Raw genomic sequence first — 18,233 nt, forward strand, 5'->3', positions numbered from 1 at the left:
CAATGTAATATGGCTCACCTGTGCTCTCAAGTAGAAGAGCTGCATGCTGACTTGCCACACCCAACAAGACAGCATTCATATAATCAGGTACATAGCCCCACACAATATCAAAGCATGACCAATGAAGATGGCCCTTTAATTCCCCTAACATTTTTCTGTAGGATGAGAGCTTCCTTCATGTCATTCAACATGCTCTCTGTAAATAGACAATTCAAATACACTATCACAGACACAGATTACCCTGACAGAGGGTAATCTGTGTCTGAACTCTTGATCCAAACCACAACCCAGCCAACATCACGTCTGAATCTTGTTTGGTGGCAGCTCACTGAGATGAAGGTGAAAGGGCCAGATGGAAAATTTGGACGACTTGTAAAGAGGTGAACCATCTGAATTGAATGTGTATGAAACTGCTGCTGGCATGTTTGAAAACAGCATTGATGTTAACTCACTTTTTAAAATGGTGTCAAGACCAAATACACAGACACAGCTAGGGCGAATTTGCTACTTTTATTTATTTGAAGGACTGCAATATTGAAGCTGATTGTAGGTTGATGCAGGTGATCAAAGAACTATGACAGTGCAATCAAGGATTTTGTGAAATAACACTGTGGTTCTCAAATGCAACAGCAGTTAAAAGAAAAAATACATCAACAAAAACCTTCATGTCCCATTTCACATTTGTCCTGGCACATTTCAATTGATTATTGTATATACAAATCATATTACTGTATTTGTGAGGATATCATGTGGTGAAATGGTCAGACAACATTTCAGAATATAATATATTGGTGGTGTTTTAGATTTGAAAAACCTAACCCAAGAACAGTCTGTACATGCAGTGTACAGTTATCCATGTGAGAAACAGATTATAGTCTGTATGATAGAAAAGCTAATAAATGAATACATTTTAATCTGTGGTGATCTGCAAAGGAAGACATCAATAAAAACTGTGGGTAAAGTCATGTTAAAGTTCCAATTTTTAAGAAAACAGAACTGACATGTTGAAACTGATGCGTGCATCTTGTTATGACAATCAGTCATTTAAATCTTCTTTAAAGATCTAAAATAGTAATTTTGCACAGAACCAACTTCTTGCCAAGTCACTTCCTCAGATGTGCAATGCATTGAGGCCTTTAGAAAAATAAACCTGATGTTATACAGTCTAAAAGCAATTCACTGAGCAAGTCATGTCAGGTAGATAATTATAAAATAACAGACATCTTAGACTGTTAGAGCACAGTAAATGTGAAAACATATAACATAAAAGTAAGATTTACAATGCAGTTATCCCTTCCTGCAATGTGCCAGAGTTATCAGGGAATTCTAGTTTGTTACATCAAATAAACTGAAAAGGCACATCACATTTCTCAAGCTGACATTTAAACCCGACATCCCTTAGAAAAGCATACTCAGCGAACCACATGAAACCTCACAATGTTTTACATGGTACATAACAATGTACCAAACACACCATTCGGTATACAGCCTCCTTGGGATGATCTATAAAACCTTAAGGAATATGTCTCCTGATGTTCTCCATTATTTACAGCAGCTGTGTTTAAGGCAACCCTGCTTTTCTTCAAGGAAACCAGTGTTTGGGCAAATCGGCTCATTGACCAGCCTGGCATTGGCCATGTTCTGGCTTTTGTAGGTTTGGGCAATTCATTCATTTTGATTTATACACTTTCAATTACAAGATAATAGAGAGAGAAACAGATTATTTTGCAACATCCTGGTTCACAATGATGCTTTTGTTTTGTCTAGTTTTATGAATCCAGTTATTGACTGGGAAATGTTGACTTCATTTAGATTTATCATTTTATGTTTAATGTAATATCTGTTTAAAAGTTCATATTGTAGAAGTGCACTAATAGGCACTTCTACAATATGAACTTTTAAACAGATATTTGATCATATTTACTTTGATCTAATTTATTTGTATTTCTTATTTTTATATTATTTGTTAGAAAAAAGACTTATATATTATTCATTTCTCATATTTGACATTTTTTTTGTTTTTACCTGACCTTTATTTAGTTTTTTAAAGAGTTGAATAAGTGCATGATGTTTCCGAATCAGGTTAAACAATTGTGATCTCAATATAGACCAAAATAACTTTGATTATGATGAGCAGCCCTAAGCTACAGCACATTTGACTTGTCTTGTCTCATCCTGACAGGAAAGGGTCAGCCCCATAAATCATAGATAAAATGTCACTGCACAATGCTAAACTGATCAATGAGTGAATCTGCCAAAAAAAACATTTACACGTCCACATAATTACAAGAGAATTTCTATTGTTCTGGAACCTTTGTCACCATTTTTTCTTGTCACTGATTCATCTTGGTGTTGATTTTCCAACGAGCTTTCCAGGTTTTCTACAAATAATCAGAAGCAATCTAGCACTGATGGAAGGCAACGGTTCGTGTGCCTTCCATCTCATCTGTGAATGTCCAAGTTTGTGTAAGCTGAGGAAGAAACATAAAAACAAAATGCTTTGGTCCATGCATGATCATGATCTATGTTAGCTGTTCATTTATTCCAGAGCACACATGGCGGCTCATACCCGTGTAGTCTTGTTTGCTTCTATCCATTCTCCTTCCACAGTACTAAGTGAATGCTATGGTCGGGCATGCTGGTGGCAAACACCAGTCCAGAGTCATTGTCCCCGTCCAGGCCGTTGAGCCATGAAGTCACTCCTGCAAGGAAGCTTGATCCTCTTTTGGATTTTCTGTAGGCTGGTAGAGGCCAGCGGCCTGAGATAGCCTCTGTCCTCAGGTCCATCACATACAGGAAGTGGTTGTCGAAAAAGAGCGCAAACACTTCGCCAAAGCTGAGCAGGGACAGGTTAGCTGGGTCCTGTGTTTTTATCACCCTAGGAACATAAAAACATGCTGGATTAAGAATGCTGGGAGAAATATGATCATATTTTCTTAGAATAACAGTTATATTTTCCAAATCCATGATTCCACCAAACTTTGATTAAAAGATGAGGAAATCTTGCCTTACAACAGCATTCAGATTATATTTCATGCACAACTTTCTGCTCTTTTTGCAACCTCTATGGCTACGTTCACAATACAAGTAAACGTGACACTGAGCCATGGCCAGTGGAAGTGCCATATGCCTTTTAATGTTTTTTGTTGTTGTTCCAACACGCATGCGTGACATTACTGGTTGAGTGAAAGGTGTTTCAGTGCAGAGATCTGTTCACACCATAGACACACTGTTAAATATGGGTCACTTCAAACTGAAATGTGAACAGACGAGGCAGAAAGGTCGGATCTGGGGCAAAAAGTAAAAGAGCATTAAGCCCTGTAATGTCATCCACATGATCAATACTTTCCTTAAGAAGCTGTTGTAAACAATGTGATACATATTATCTGCTCCCTGGTGGCTAACACATGCACTGCAGGCGGTAGAGGTGCTTTGAATATGAAATCAAAAATGGCCACCCTCATTCAATCATAAGAATAAGAACAATCCAAAAGTAGAATGGGAAGCTACCAAGCTCCTCTCCTGTGGAACTGACTCCCAAGTGTTGTTCAGGAGGCAGACACTGTCCCCATATTTAAGAGTAAACTCAAAACTTTCCTCTTTGATAAAGCTTATAGTTAGGGATTATGGGCCCTTAATGATGCTGCTATAGGCCTAGTCTGTCAGGGGATAATACTGTTCCTGATACTCTGAGCTTCTCTCCTCTCCATCTGTAACATTCATGTCCCACTCTGATTGAGGTGGTGTCTGCTGCCCTGGTCCTGCTTGGGCTGAAAATAAGTCCCACTCCAGACATGGATCTGTGTTGAAAACTATACCCTGAGAGTCATGCACGATATTACATTCCTGTATCACTGACTTTCTGACTGAATTTCTTTTGTCTTGTATGTTTCCCCTGAGACAGATCATTTATAGTTTTAAACAATTTCTTGCAGTTGTACATTGAGAAACATTGTTCTTAAACTGTTGGACTATTTGCTCACACAGTTGTTCACAAAGTGGTGAACCTCGCCCTATGCTTGCTTGTGAACGACTGAGCCTTTCAGGGATGCTCCTTTTATACCCAATCATGACACTCATTTTGAATCACTACAGCTGTCTAAAGCTTAACTATGACCTGAGCAGAAGGTCAAATCCGCATATAGTAACACTAGGCTGAAACTAAACTAATCTGTTGACACATTTAAAAAACAGCTCAAAAAGGTTTAGACACTTTGTAAACTGTGTCTATAGTTATAATGTTTCAGTATTTCTTATGCTTTTATTTATCATTGTTAGATACTTTGTAAAATCTGCTCCAGAAAGGTGCTATATGAATAACCTAGCGCACAAGAATGAGCTGTTTGAATTCCACAAGTTAAAAGTGCAAAGTGTAGTTCCTGGTCACATAATCAAGGGGGTAGCATCTTTACTGTCTTACATTTAGACAGTAAACTTGCAATGTCCTATAAAAAAATAAAAGAGACTGTTGAGATGGAAGGGTCCTTGGAGAGTCTAGGCGATGAAGCTAGCTGGAAGCCGGGCTAGGATAGGAGTGGCCTACCAGTGGATTACCAACCACTGCAAGGATAGCTGTGTTATGGTGATAAGAGGAAAACATTAGCTGTGGAGCAAGCAGGCTGCATCATCTACCTGCCAACACTGCTGAATCGATAATCTCTGATAGGATGAAGTTAGATTATCCAGGGATGGACCGGTCCAGTCTCTTCAAAGCAGAATCTCAGTTCAGTTGTTTTCAACTAGTTTATAGCTGCGTTCGATTAGTATTTCAACACACCCTCCTTCGCTTCCCCTCAGCCTTTGGTATTACGCAAGGAAAATTAGGCGGAGGAGGAGCGGGGGATGAAATTGAACGCACCTGCCCTTGTTCACTTCAGCCGAAACTATCATGGATCCACCCCCAGGTGTAGGTTTAGAGCTGTACTGCTTCTTACTATTAATAAGAAATACCTTTAGACTAATTTTACTGAGATGAAGGTGTTTTCTACAGATGATTGACGTCTGCATCGTCTGCACTTTGTAAACAGCTGCATCATCTGTGATTAAGAAACTTCTGTTTGTGATCTGTATCATGATTATCATCATTATTGCTATGATATATTACAAAATAACATTTGCTCCCTCTGTTTACAGATAATGTTGAGAAGAAACCAACAAGTCAAGTATAGATATATAAACAAAGTAGACAAAATATTTACTGCAAAAGGTCATTTTTTAAAATATGAAGCATCAATGAGATTTTTTTCAGAAACTATCTGTTAAACAGGTGAACAGCTCGTAAATGTAAGAATACAGACTGAAACTAAAAAGCATGCCAGATAGTGAAGTTCTTTTTTTTTGATGATATAGTTTATTTAAGCATATTGTTCGTCTTTAGTGATCAACCAGAGTTTTACGTCCATTATTGCCACCTACCATGGATGAATTCTCTTCCACCAAATGCATAACTGCAGTGCATTGTGGGTGATATCCAACTGCTCCTGTTTTTAACTTGAATTCTGTGTTTTAATTATTTTATGTCACTTTACTTTTCTGATATTTCAGATTTGCCTATGCATTTTTCAACTGTTTTGTGTTTTGACTTGTCCAAAAATGTTGTGTTTTTATCTCGGCTATATTGCAAATGAGGTTGCTCCTCAATGTATTCCTGAGTTTAAATAAAGGTTATAAATAAATGGAAGTGAACGAGGGCATGTTCAACCCCTGTTGGAACGCAGCATATGTTTGAGGTGTAAAGCTGCTAACTGTTGTACTGCTAACAGGGTAGCTGCTTCTGTGAGCAGTCCTGTCATGTTGGCAGACTGGACCCTACAGTGACTCACCAATTCCTCTCAAGGCACAACTTGTATTATAAGATAGGACCAGCGGGGGCCAGCTGGTTAGCATGCAAATTTCTCTAGATATCTCTGCAACACATCACATAGACCTCTTTGAGGTACAAGATTGATTACACTGTTGATAATGTTGATTAATATTTTTTTATTGTTTTAAACTAAAAATCTGACCATATTTTTAAGTAATGCACACCAGCTACATCGCAGGCTTCCTAACTTCATAATCAAAGAGAGTGATGTATACTAATACCTGAGAATCTCAAAACTGGCAAAGTCCCACTGATAAAGTCCGAGGTCAGAGCTGCAGACGATGTAGCGTCCGTCAAACTGCAGACGAGGCTGAAGGCTGATGCTGCGGTCCTCTGACACTGACAGCGTCTTCAAACACTTACAGTTGATTTCTCTTCCTAAAGGCCAGACCTGCAAAGGGAACACGCTCTTCAGGGAAAGCAGCTCAAACAGGAGAACACCAAAATGAGGAGAAAAGCTTTAATTGGTTTTGTTTATTTACTCGGCTGTGACAGGGCCATTACCTTGATTTCATACTTATCAGCACTCAGGAGGATATGATCGCCAGGGCTGTGCACCATAGATTCTACTTCACTTTTCTGTAGTAGGACCTGGGAGATAACAACACAACATACTAAACACATTTATAACAAGCAACAGGAAGCATGACATTACTGAAAATTCATCTGAATTAAATGTGTCAATGTATTCATGAATAAGATCAAACTCATTTATAAAATAGGTTGGATGAGCTGACCTTGGTGACCCACTCTGTGTGCCCAGTCAGAGTGTTGAGACAGGCTCCAGCAGACAGAGCCCAGACCTTCACAGTGAAGTCTGCGGAGCCGCTGACCAGCACATCCAGCTCATCATTGTAGTCCACACTGAACACTGCAAAACACATACAGTTTACACACTCAAATGGCTATTTCAAGCCATATCAGTTGCATTTATCAAAATGCACTATAATTTCAAATAAATTTGTGTTTTTCAAATGTTGGGAAATGGCTGCTTATAAATACAAAAATGGTCACACATTTGGAAGTTGCATCATAAGCCCAGTGCAACAAAACAGAAAGTTGCAGGTGAAAGTTGCAGGTGAAAGTTGCAGCGGTATGAACTGACCCGTCTCGTCTGGACTCAACTGGCTGATGTTGTCGTGCCTGTGACTCAACTTGTCAAATCGTCAGCAGCTGGTTTTAGAACGTAACACACAAGTCTGAGCAAAGTCCGCTGGTCAAGTCACTTACAGACTGTCAGCTGGTTGAAAAGGCCATTATGAGAGAGAGAGAGAGAGAGAGAGAGAGAGAGAGAGAGAGAGAGAGAGAGAGAGAGAGAGAGAGAGAGAGAGAGAGAGAGAGAGAGAGAGAGAGAGAGAGAGAGAGAGAGAGAGAGAGAGAGAGAGAGAGAGAGAGAGAGAGAGAGAGAGAGAGAGAGAGAGAGAGAGAGAGAGAGAGAGAGAGAGAGAGAGAGAGAGAGAGAGAGAGAGAGAGAGAGAGAGAGTGAGTCGAGCGAGCAATACAATGAATAAGGAGTGGAGCGCAGTAATCCAGAACAACAAAGAAGTGAATCAGGGAAATAAACGGTATTTTCTCTGTTTCATCTCTTTATAAATGCAGCTGTAGCAAGTATCTCACTGTCTCTGTCCTCATTTATATTTTATAATGCTACAAATTATATCCAGCGACGAAAAAAAGCCTCAAAAGTCAGAGGTTAGAACAGAAGTATATCATCTCACTGGTGTGAACTGGGAGGTTTCAGCACGTTGCAGACCTGAACGTTTGAAATAGTCGCAAGTTTCAACTCGTCTTGTTGCAAATCTTTGGTCTGATCTGGGCTTTACACAAACAAACTCTGCTTTTCAAGTTAACAAATGATACAGGTAAACTGACAGCAGCTGTAATGTAGAAAAGAAGAGTGAGTAGAGTTTATGGTCCAGCTGCTGGAATCTGTTCTATGGGACTAGTTGCTGTTATCCCTAAACTTGCAATCTCTGATGACTCCTTTTCCTTTGGGATCAGGATGCCCCCTGCTCTCCACCATCATGTTGCTATCTCCTGTTTCTCCAGGTTCCAGATTAACACCAATAACTGGGAGGTATCTGAAAGTGTTCTCTAATTTTGCTCACTGTTTTTCTTTTCACAAAATGAAGGTGCCTTGATTAATTAAAAAAAATATGCTAGTACATCAGTGGTATAGCCACAGCTGATAACAAAAAAATGAATAAACAGTATTTCAGAATACATTAAGTATTTATTATTTGTTCTCCAATTTTCATCCCTAGTGTACATTTGAAAACTGTACAGTAGAATAAAATGTACTACAGAAAGTTTGGCTTGATTTTTGCACATTACTGTAATAGCCCAGAACAGATATTTGATGAACATTTAAACCAACCTGCTCCTGTGTGGCCACGGAACTGCTGGATTTTAGCTCCTGTGCTCCATTCCCAGCATGCAATAGTGTTGTCAAAGGACCCAGTCACCAGCTTCTGTTCATCAAATTTCACTGTGGCGCAGGTGTGTGTCTGAATTCCATAAATGCACTGCCCAGTGCGGACGTCCCATAATTTGGCAGAGAGGTCATCAGATCCTGAAGAACAAGAGGACATCTGTGTTACTGCTACAATCTCTCACAGACCAACAGTGCCATGGGTCAAAGCTACGTCACTGCTCTATCTTAAAGTGTACCCATGCCTCAGTTCAGGCATGTTTCTGGGTAGGGGTGTTTCACATGTCTATTGATAGATAAAAGCCATGGATTCCATCAACTGTTATTCTGTAACTGTGTCCAAATTCCACACTTTACCCTAATTCTTTTTGGCTTTATGTCTCAAATGTGTTCATACCATCTTTATGCATACTTGTGTGTGTTCTGTTATCAAGTATTCTACCCATTATTCCAATGATTACCGAGAAATCGGATCAAAAAATAATTTTGCAATAACAAAAAATTATAATTTTGTATTATTTCTAACCATTGCTAACAAATACTATATTATATCTGAGGTAGGCTTATTCGGTTCCCTCACCGGGAACCATCACCTTATCATGGTGGTGAGGTTTGTGTGTCCCTGTGAACTCTGACTGTTGTTTGTGCATATGCACCGAACAGCAGTTCAGAGTATTCGGCCTTCTTGGAGACATTGAATAGAGTCCTGCATGGGGCTCAAGTAGGGGACTCCATAGTTCTGCTGGGAGACTTCAACGCCCACGTGGGCAATGATGGAGACACCTGGAGAAGCGTGATTGGGAGGAACGGCCTCCCTGATCTAAATCAGAGCGGTCGTCTGTTATTAGACTTCTGTGCTAGTCACGGATTGTCTATAACTAACAACATGTTCGAACATAAGGATGCTCATAAGTGTATGTGGTACCAGAGCACCCTAGGCCAAGGGTCGATGATCATTTTTGTGATGGTATCATCTGATGTTTGTTTTGGACACTCGAGTGAAGAGATGATCACCATCTGGTGATGAGTTGGATCAGAGGATTGGGGAAGATTCTGGACAGACCAGGTAAGCCCAAACGAGTAGTGCGGGTGAACTGGGAACGTCTGGAGGAGTCCCCTTTCCGAGAGATCTTCAACTCACACCTCCGGCGGAGCACCCCTGTGGAAGTTGGGGGCATTGAACCGGAGTGGGCAATGTTCAAAGAGATTCGTCCAGAAATGCTGAAAGCTTTGGGTTTTGAGGGGTTGTCTTGGTTGACATGTTTCTTCAACATTGCTTGGAAGTCTGGGACCGTGCCAGGGGAGTGGCAGACCGAGGGGGTGGTTGCCCTTTAGAAAGGGGGACCAGAGGGTGTGTGCCAATTACAGGGGTATCCCACTACTCAGCCTCCCTGGTAAAATCTACTCCAAGGTGCTGGAAAGGAGGGTTCGTCCTATAGTCGAACCTTAGATTGAAGAGGAACAATGCAAATTCTGTTCTGGACGTGGAACAACGGACCAGCTCTTTACTCTCGCAAGGATCCTGGAGGGGGCCTGGGAGTATGCCAATCCAGTCTACATGTGCTTTGTGGATCTGGAGAAGGCATATGACCGGGTCCCCGGGAGATACTGTGGGAAGTGCTGCAGGAGTATGGGGTGAGGGGGTCACTTCTGTGGGCCATCCAATCTCTGTACACCCAAAGCGAGAGCTGTGTCCGGATCCTCTGCAGTAAGTCGGAATCGTTCCTGGTGGGGGTTGGCCTCCGACAGGGGTGCGCTTTGTCATCAATCCTGTTTGTGATTTTCATGGACAGGGTATCTGGGCGTAGTCGTGGTGGGGAAGGGTTGCAGTTCAGTGGGCTGAGGATTTCATCTCTGCTTTTTGCAGATGATGTGGTCCTGATGGCATCGTCGGTCAGTGACCTTCAGCACTCACGGGATCAGTTCGCAGCAGAGTATGAAACGGCTGGTATGAGGATCAGCACCTCTAAATCTGAGGCCATGGCTCTCAGCAGGAAACCATTGAATTGTTTACTCCAGGTAGGGAAGTCCTTAACCCAAGTGAAGGAGTTCAAGTACCTTGGGATCTTGTTCATGAGTGAGGGGACAATGGAGCGTGAGTTTGGCTGGAGAATCGGAGCAGCGGGGGACGAAAAGAGAGCTGAACCGGAAGGCAAAGCTCTCGATCTACTGGTCAATCTTCGTTCCTACCCTCACCTATCATCATGAAAGCTGGGTCATGGCCGAGGTCGCAGGTACAAGCGGCCGAAATGGGGTTTCTCAGGAGGCTTGCTGGGGTCTCCCTTAGAGATAGGGTGAGAAGTTCAGCCAACTTATTCTCTGCCTTTTCTGGGCTGTAGTGGTGTGCATCCGAAAATCCGTGGAACAATGGGTCTCAAAATGTGCGAGAAAAACAAATCTTAAACGATTTTTTGTAATCGAGTAACTTGAGTTACTCAAGTAATTGTTTCAGCCCTATTGTAGAGCTAATAACGAACCCACCTGTGAATAGTCCCTCTTCTCTGTGTGAATTAAAACATGACCATGCACAAGAGGAAGAATGGTGGTTTGCCCTGCAGAGAAGACAGTTGGCTGAATTCCTGAATAGAATCAATCTGGAGTTCATGAATGGTTGATATTATTAACACCTGCACAAATGGGTGCAAAGTTGAGGTATTCAACCTAGCTCTGACAAGTTAGTTTAGCCATGTTGATTAACGTGGTCAAAAATATTGGAAAATATTGAACTTTTCAGCTGAATCGCATGACGCTATGGCGCGTCAGCCAATCAGCATTGAGATTGCAGTAAGCGTCACAACATTCAGGGGATCACCACAGCTGCCATTGTTGCAGTTCTTGACTTCATCAAGAAAACAGAACTGTTCCTATGGATATAATTTAATGGCTATAACTCTGACCTGTGGATGGCAGCAACGTGCCTTTAGGCAACTAGTCTGCTGAAAAGCTGAAGAAGAAAAAGAAAAGTGAAGAGTGAAGTGTATCCCATGAGCATATTCCTGTCTGATCTACAGGAGAGCCGCAGAGGCAGGTCAGCACCCTCTACAGATACGGATGTGAAATCATTGACGGCCTGATCTCACTGCAACACAACGGCTGTTTTGAGAACAACACACTTCATCTGAGAGCTAATTTCTCTTCTTTTAAGCATTCAGACCCCTGGTTAGCACTATCATCACTTCCCATTTAGCACAACAGCAGAGTAGAGCTGCAGGCAGCTAGCCGCTGGCTGCTACCTAGCTGCCTTGAAGCTCCAAACGTGCTATTCGCATGATGGTCCCAATATGATCCAAATATGATCAAGCAGCGCGTTTCCCTCCAAAGTCCCACCATCTTCCCTGCCTGACCTCTGACGCTCCCCCAACAGATGAGGAGCATTTTAAGATTAAAAAAGTGTAAACATTCCAGAAAGGTAAGAATTGCGTTAAGTAAGCAATCAACCACTCTTGATAATGATCAGGTTTCTCTGGAGCTGTGACAGAGAGGCATTGATTCAACAGCTGTATAAAACTTGAGGCTGATCTAACCCAGTCTTTCCCACGTCGAAAATGAACCAGAGCCAACGTATACCTGTGCAGAGGAGGCCGTCCTTATAGTAGAGGGCGTATACTCGAGCACTGTGGCCAATGAGGGACGATGTCTCAAAGGCCTCCTGATCCTGCAGCTGCACCATACGCAGTTTAGCCTTCAGGTAGACTGCCTTCCAGTGTGGTGCATCCTGGATGGACTCATCGATCCTCCAGCCCAGCTCTCGACACACACCCTGCCACACCTCTGTACAGGAGTTGATCACCTACAGGGAGACAAATGCATATTGTAGTGTTTGAACACTTTAATGAATGTGAAGGTACTTTCATTACTAGAAAGGGTGAGCTGATAGTATTTGTTAGTGTCTTTACATTGTTTTGGAAATGTGGCGTTTAGATTTGCCTTCAATATACCAATAATATTACCATATCAGGTAACTCTTGTTCATTTAATGTATGACCATCCATCTTCAACTGCAGGGAGCCAGTGTCGCAGGGCACATAGAGACAAACAGAGACAGACAACCATTGACACTCACATTCACACCTACGGGCAATTTAGAGTCAACAATTAAGAATTAACAGGTGCATGTCTTTGGACTGTGGGAGGAAGCTGGAGAACCCAGAGAAAACCCACACAGACACGGGGAGAACATGCACACTCCACATAGAAGGGCCCCAGCCAGGATTTGAACCAGGAACCCTCTTGCTAGGCGACAGTGCTAACCACCACACCACTGTTCCACCCTAATGTATGATCAGTAGTTCTTAATTACTATGGTTATGTATGTCAGAGGAAATACAATAACTGGCTCAAAAAACTTCTGCAACTAGGACTTTTGATACCACTGCCAATACAAGAGTTTCTTAAATACCAACTATTTGCTTATTGTGAGAGATAGAAGCCTGTTTTTCTATAGAAGACTTTAATCAATTAACAAAAGACAAAGTCTCAAATGTTGTCAAAACAAAATCAACTGTACAAGACCTTTGCCTAAATAAAAGAGTAAAATTCGCAAAATTTGATCAAACAATAAGTAGTTTTTTTATTGTTTTATTTATTTATTTTGTAGGATCCTCATTAGCTGATATCATGACATTAGCTATTCGTTCTCGGGTTCCCAATGCAATTAAGAAGAATATAGTACATACTCATGCATCACTGTTACAGGTCACTGTAAGAGCTCATCATATACACAAACAGCAAACGGTCTAATCTCAACTACACTGTTGGGTACAACGAATACATCAAACATCAAATTACATTACATTACCAGAACCATTCAACCCACAACTAATTCCTACAACAAATTATTCAGCGTTATACATTTCTTATTCATTGAAATATACAATTTATTGAAATAGTCTATACTACCTTTAAAAAAAAAAATCCAAAAAATGTGATTTGAATTAATATTTTTAACGTTTGTAAAGTTTGTTCTCGATTTAGGTGTCAATTAAAAATCATCTCTTGATTGTCTGGTTGAATATCTTCTGATGAAAAACTATCTGACCTGAGAAATATTGTATTTTTTTATTGTTAGTTAAATTTCTCATGAAAGTTAGAAGACTTAATTTTAGTCTGTTTTTAACCAGAAGCATGCCTTTGTTAAGACATTTGCATGCAGTGAACAATTGAGAGCACTCTTCGCTGCTTTGTTCTTTGCAATTTTAAGTTTTTTTTAATATCTTGCGTGCAGATGACCAACAAAATCATGCAATAATCGGCCAATAATCCAGATGGGACAACACTTAAGCCTTATTGACTTGATTCAGAGTATCTGATTCGACATACTTAGAACATTTTCTTGTCAGGGCAATACTTTTACCTTCACCTACATAATGTGATCAATATATTCTGACCATGAAAGTTTATCATTCAAGACTATTCCAAGCAACTTGATCTTGTTAACAAGTTAATTTTGTGTTCCATCAACAGTCAGCTGTAGTTGATGATCATTTGCTAATGCATGTCTGGAACCACGGCTGTAAACTAACTTTTGGGCTCACCTGCCAACGGTCAAGTAAGCTTTTTACTGGCCAAATAAAAAATTGCCTCTGTTTGTTGCATTTACATCTGTTTCAATACTTTCCATTGATATAACAGTAATACATAGCAATACATGCGTAGAAAAGAGGACAAAGTATTATAAAAGTACATTTTAATATTATTAATTGAATTTCAAAATTCAAAATCTGTCAAAAATTGGAAACATTAACATTGCAAAACTTGAGACAAAGGAAACACTAATTAATGACTCATCAGAACTACAGATGGGACCGATCCAATCCAGTCTGCATCTCTAATCACAACTGCTCATCATTGTCTTCAGCAGACACCCTCTTTGCGCCACCATCCATATACAGATGTTCCTCCTTTCATTTGACTTAGCTCTGCGTAAATGCTGTAGCGTCATTATATAAGTGTTAGTTTCACTGGCTACAGTAGCTGCAGTGTACTCCAGGTGGCACATGTGAGCAGCCCAGATGATTACAGACAATGAAAACATTTTGGGAATGTGAAATAGTATTGTTTCTAACAGTTGGGTACAGCGGTAGTTTTCTAGCATCGGTTCACCGTGCAACACTAGTCTAAAGCACCGTATTTGCCAGGACATTTGGAAAGAGGCAACACTGGAGACATTAACTTTACCAGAACATGCACTGATGTTCACAAGTATGACCAACAAGTTATAAATTATCTATTTTAAGAAAAGCAGTACTGTTAATATAATAATAGCATCATGCTGCTCTGAAGCAGCATCACCACAACCCGCTGTTTTACACAATGTGGACAAATAACAGAGCCAATATTATCCCGAATGCAACTATTCAAAACAGTGTACCTTTGGAAGTGCAGGCCAGATGAACAAACATTGTTCTTTTTGTAAGAGGCGCCTGTTTGTGCATGTGTATATTTCAAGCCTGGCTGTGTAATGTGTGAAATAACAGTGAAAAATGTCCTCCTACCTAACTTTAAAAGGTCAAATAAAATATGGGATCAAACCTATAGTACAATAGCACCCCCACCCCCTGGACAGCGGTCAGAGTCAGACCATAATTTGGTCTTCCTTATCCCTGTTTACCACTACAAATGGAGATCTGTTAAACCAATGACTAAAGCAATAAAACTATGGGTAGACTTAGGAAGTGTTTGGACAATGAAGACAGGGAAATGTATAAAGGCAGCCATGTATTTGACAGAAACTAACTCTCCCCTCAGTGTCATCAAAACTAACTGGGAATCCACACTGGAAGTGAGATGTGAGCAAGATGAGAGCAGTGTGTAAGCTTTTGCTGTCCAATCCATGTCGTATCCTGTTGGATAAACTAGAGATATCAAAAAACACACAATAATGGTCAGACACACCCAGGTTGACAACAGAGGACACACCTGTGGACAGGCCACATGACCAGGTCCAGGGTGTGTCCTCTGTTGTGAGTGGGCTGTGTGATGTGCTGCTTAAAATCCAGGTCAGCTAAAAGATTTAAAAATTCACTCGCATTAGGATCTGAACTATTATATGTGTGTATATTAAAATCGACAGTTATTAAAACCCTGTTGTATGTGGAGTGTAAAATCGATAGAAGTTCAGAAAACTCGGTGATAAAAGAGGGGTGGTGCTTGGGTGGTCTATAAATAGTCACACATTTAATCGGAGGACTGCAAAAAAAACAAAACATTAGCAGATGTCAGGATCAGGAAGCATGCTATTAACCTTATTCCACTGTTTGCAGACCAGGCAGCAGGTGAGCAGGGTCTCTGGATCCAGCCAGTGCAGCAAGTAGAAGGCAAGTTCCAGGGGAAGGAGGCGCAGGAAGTCACGCTTGAGCAGCGTCTCCAGTCCATTAGACAGATGACGTAGCTGGACAGCACCACTTAAAGAAATGAGGTGGTCCAGAGACTGGTTGCGCTGCTGGTCATTTAGAGTAAGGAAAGTGGTGGAGACTGACTCCAGCCACCCCTCAAAGGCTGCCTTCTCCATGGGCACATGAGAGCAACCTGCAACACCTACAAGAATAAAGCAGGGTCTGGTATCAGGGCATTATTCCTACTCAAGATGACTACGATGAGTATATACAGCAGCAACAGGGTGGTAACATGACTTTGGACGCTTTAGGAATTTTAGTTTGTAAATCTGTTGTTTAACTGACAATTTCATATAATTTTGTTTAATATAGAGCTAATATTTAACCATGAAACAAGGAATCCCTGTTCGTCTGTCTGTCTGTCACACATCTTGAGAAATATTAATCCAATCTACTTCACACTTTGCAGGTGTATTGCAGGGGCCCAAACATGTGCAGTTTTAAATTTGGTGCAATTATTTAAAGTGACACAGTCAATATAAATAAACAAGTGTCGCCCTGTGCAACAGCGGGGGTGAGGGCTCTGCAGAGTCATGCATGCAACCGGTGGTTATGGCAAACATGCAACTAATATACGCCTGCTTGGAAATTAATATCGCCGCTGAATATTTCACTGCTGTATATGACTGCGATTAGGTTGCCTTTTTTCAGGGGCAGATTTAGGGATTTGGGGGCCCCAGGAATCTTCCATCTTGCTTTAATTTTTCGCCCTTTAGCTAAGTGGGAATGTTGCTATTGGCAGTGGTAGAAAAAGTGAAGCAAAACTATTAATTATAAGTAGTAAGTAGTATTATATAGTTGTGTTGCTTATTTTGTAAATGCTTTGGGGCCTTTTGAAAGTTATTTCAGGGTACAATGATAACCATAATAATACTGGGGTGACTGTGGCTCAGAGGTATAGCGGGTCGTCCTCCATGAGTGGTTCGATCACGGCTCCTCTGCACCGCAGTGTCCTTGGGCACTAAACACCAAATTGCACGTGCTGTGCATGTGGTTTGAATGATTAGATTGGGTTACATGATGGGCAGGTAGCCTCTGCCATCAGTGTATGAATGTGTGTAAAGCACCTTGAGTGATCAGATGACTCGAAATTAGCTGTCTATGTACAAGTCCATTTAACATGATAATACATTTTTTTAATCTACATTTACAGAGTTCTAAGGTAGCCTACCTTTCAAAAAGTTAATTGTGCACAGAAAATACAATACAAACAGGGGTGTTAACAAGTGGTCAAATACAGAAAGATAAAACAGAACGACACTGAAAAGCTGAAAAAGTAATATACATATGCACATAACGTTATACTTGCATAATTAAATTTTTTTAAATCTAAACATCATAATACATCTACATATGTTTGCGGGCCAATTCCACAGGCCAAGCAGTCGACCCGTTCTGAACAGTAATGTTTGAACGGGAACTGCAATAGTAAATGTTATCCATTATTAGTGGATTGTCAATCATAGAAAAAAGTATAAATGACAACTTCGAAATGCATTAATCATAAATCTATTTAGATCATCTATTAGGCCTAAGTCAAACTGCCAAACAAATTCTGGTAAAAGATTAGAAAAGGTTTTCTCCGTTCCCCCTGTTCCAGTTTAATATGTTAAACAAAACAAAAACAAACATTCGTGATGTGTGACATTATTAAAATCATGTAACATTATGCCTTTATGACAATGAATTGATCACACTGATCAATGAATCGTTTAGTGTAGCCAAAAATACTATTTGTTGGATAATAACGCAAATAAAATGACATGAATAATAACATACAGCTGTAATAAACGGCTGTCAATCATGTCCGGTTATATTACCTTTAGGAGCAATAATCTGCTTGTGCATTCAGTCTAATTTAGCCACCTGGCTAGTTAGCAACTTTTGTGGAAAATGTTAGCTAACACTACCACAATTTAATAGAAAATTAGCTACGACTGTAACAACTAAACAAACAATTAATATGTCTAGTATCTGCTACTGCTGGTATATAAAGTCACATTTAAATCTGTAAAGTCAAAATGTCCACCAACCAGAGTTGCAGGGAGTTTCTTTCCTGGCTGAACAGTAAGTTAGTTCACATAGCGAAGTTAGCTGTCGGAAGCTAACCTGTCAGCAAGCAAGTTGAACGGATTGCCCAAGAAACCTAGCTTCGTAGCTAACGTTAGCTAACCATGATGAGAGTGCTTGATACTATGCATTGTGAATTACATAGTGTTTCTAATAGAGTAACGCTAGTTTTCTATTCATTTTACGTAGTAGTATAAAAGGATAGCAGGTTGTTCTGACAGCATGACAACCAAAAGATAATGGCAACGCCATGTCCTGGGCTGCTTCTGCCCTCAGCACTGTTTTACAGGAGGCACAGTAGGATCATTTAAAGGGGAACACCACCTTAATTAAGAATTCCAGTAATATATTATACGTTATTTCCATCACCTAGTTTTTACATAAGCTACCTTCTCTCAAAGCCAGAAACCAGATTAGTAAGTTTCCCTTTAACTCTCCCCCAAAACAACAAAAAATAGGTTATGCAATGTATCAT

General features: G+C 40.5%; 1 protein-coding gene across 1 annotated transcript; it reads right to left on the bottom strand.

The window, feature by feature from the left end:
* Nucleotides 1–1,949: 1,949 nt before the first annotated feature.
* On the bottom strand, nt 1,950–17,971 carry fbxw2 (F-box and WD repeat domain containing 2). Its single transcript, XM_083929725.1, has 8 exons — nt 17,722–17,971; nt 15,538–15,830; nt 11,862–12,084; nt 8,241–8,435; nt 6,601–6,734; nt 6,368–6,454; nt 6,085–6,254; nt 1,950–2,878 (listed from the first exon to the last, which is right to left on the bottom strand). The coding sequence occupies exons 2-8, from the start codon at nt 15,802–15,804 to the stop codon at nt 2,590–2,592; spliced, it is 1,365 nt and encodes a 454-aa protein (XP_083785851.1). The 5' UTR covers nt 15,805–15,830; nt 17,722–17,971; the 3' UTR covers nt 1,950–2,589.
* Between the last annotated feature and the right edge of the window lie 262 nt (nt 17,972–18,233).

The sequence above is a fragment of the Echiichthys vipera genome (assembly GCF_963691815.1).
Source record: "Echiichthys vipera genome assembly, chromosome: 16".
NCBI classification, from domain to species: domain Eukaryota; kingdom Metazoa; phylum Chordata; class Actinopteri; order Perciformes; family Trachinidae; genus Echiichthys; species Echiichthys vipera.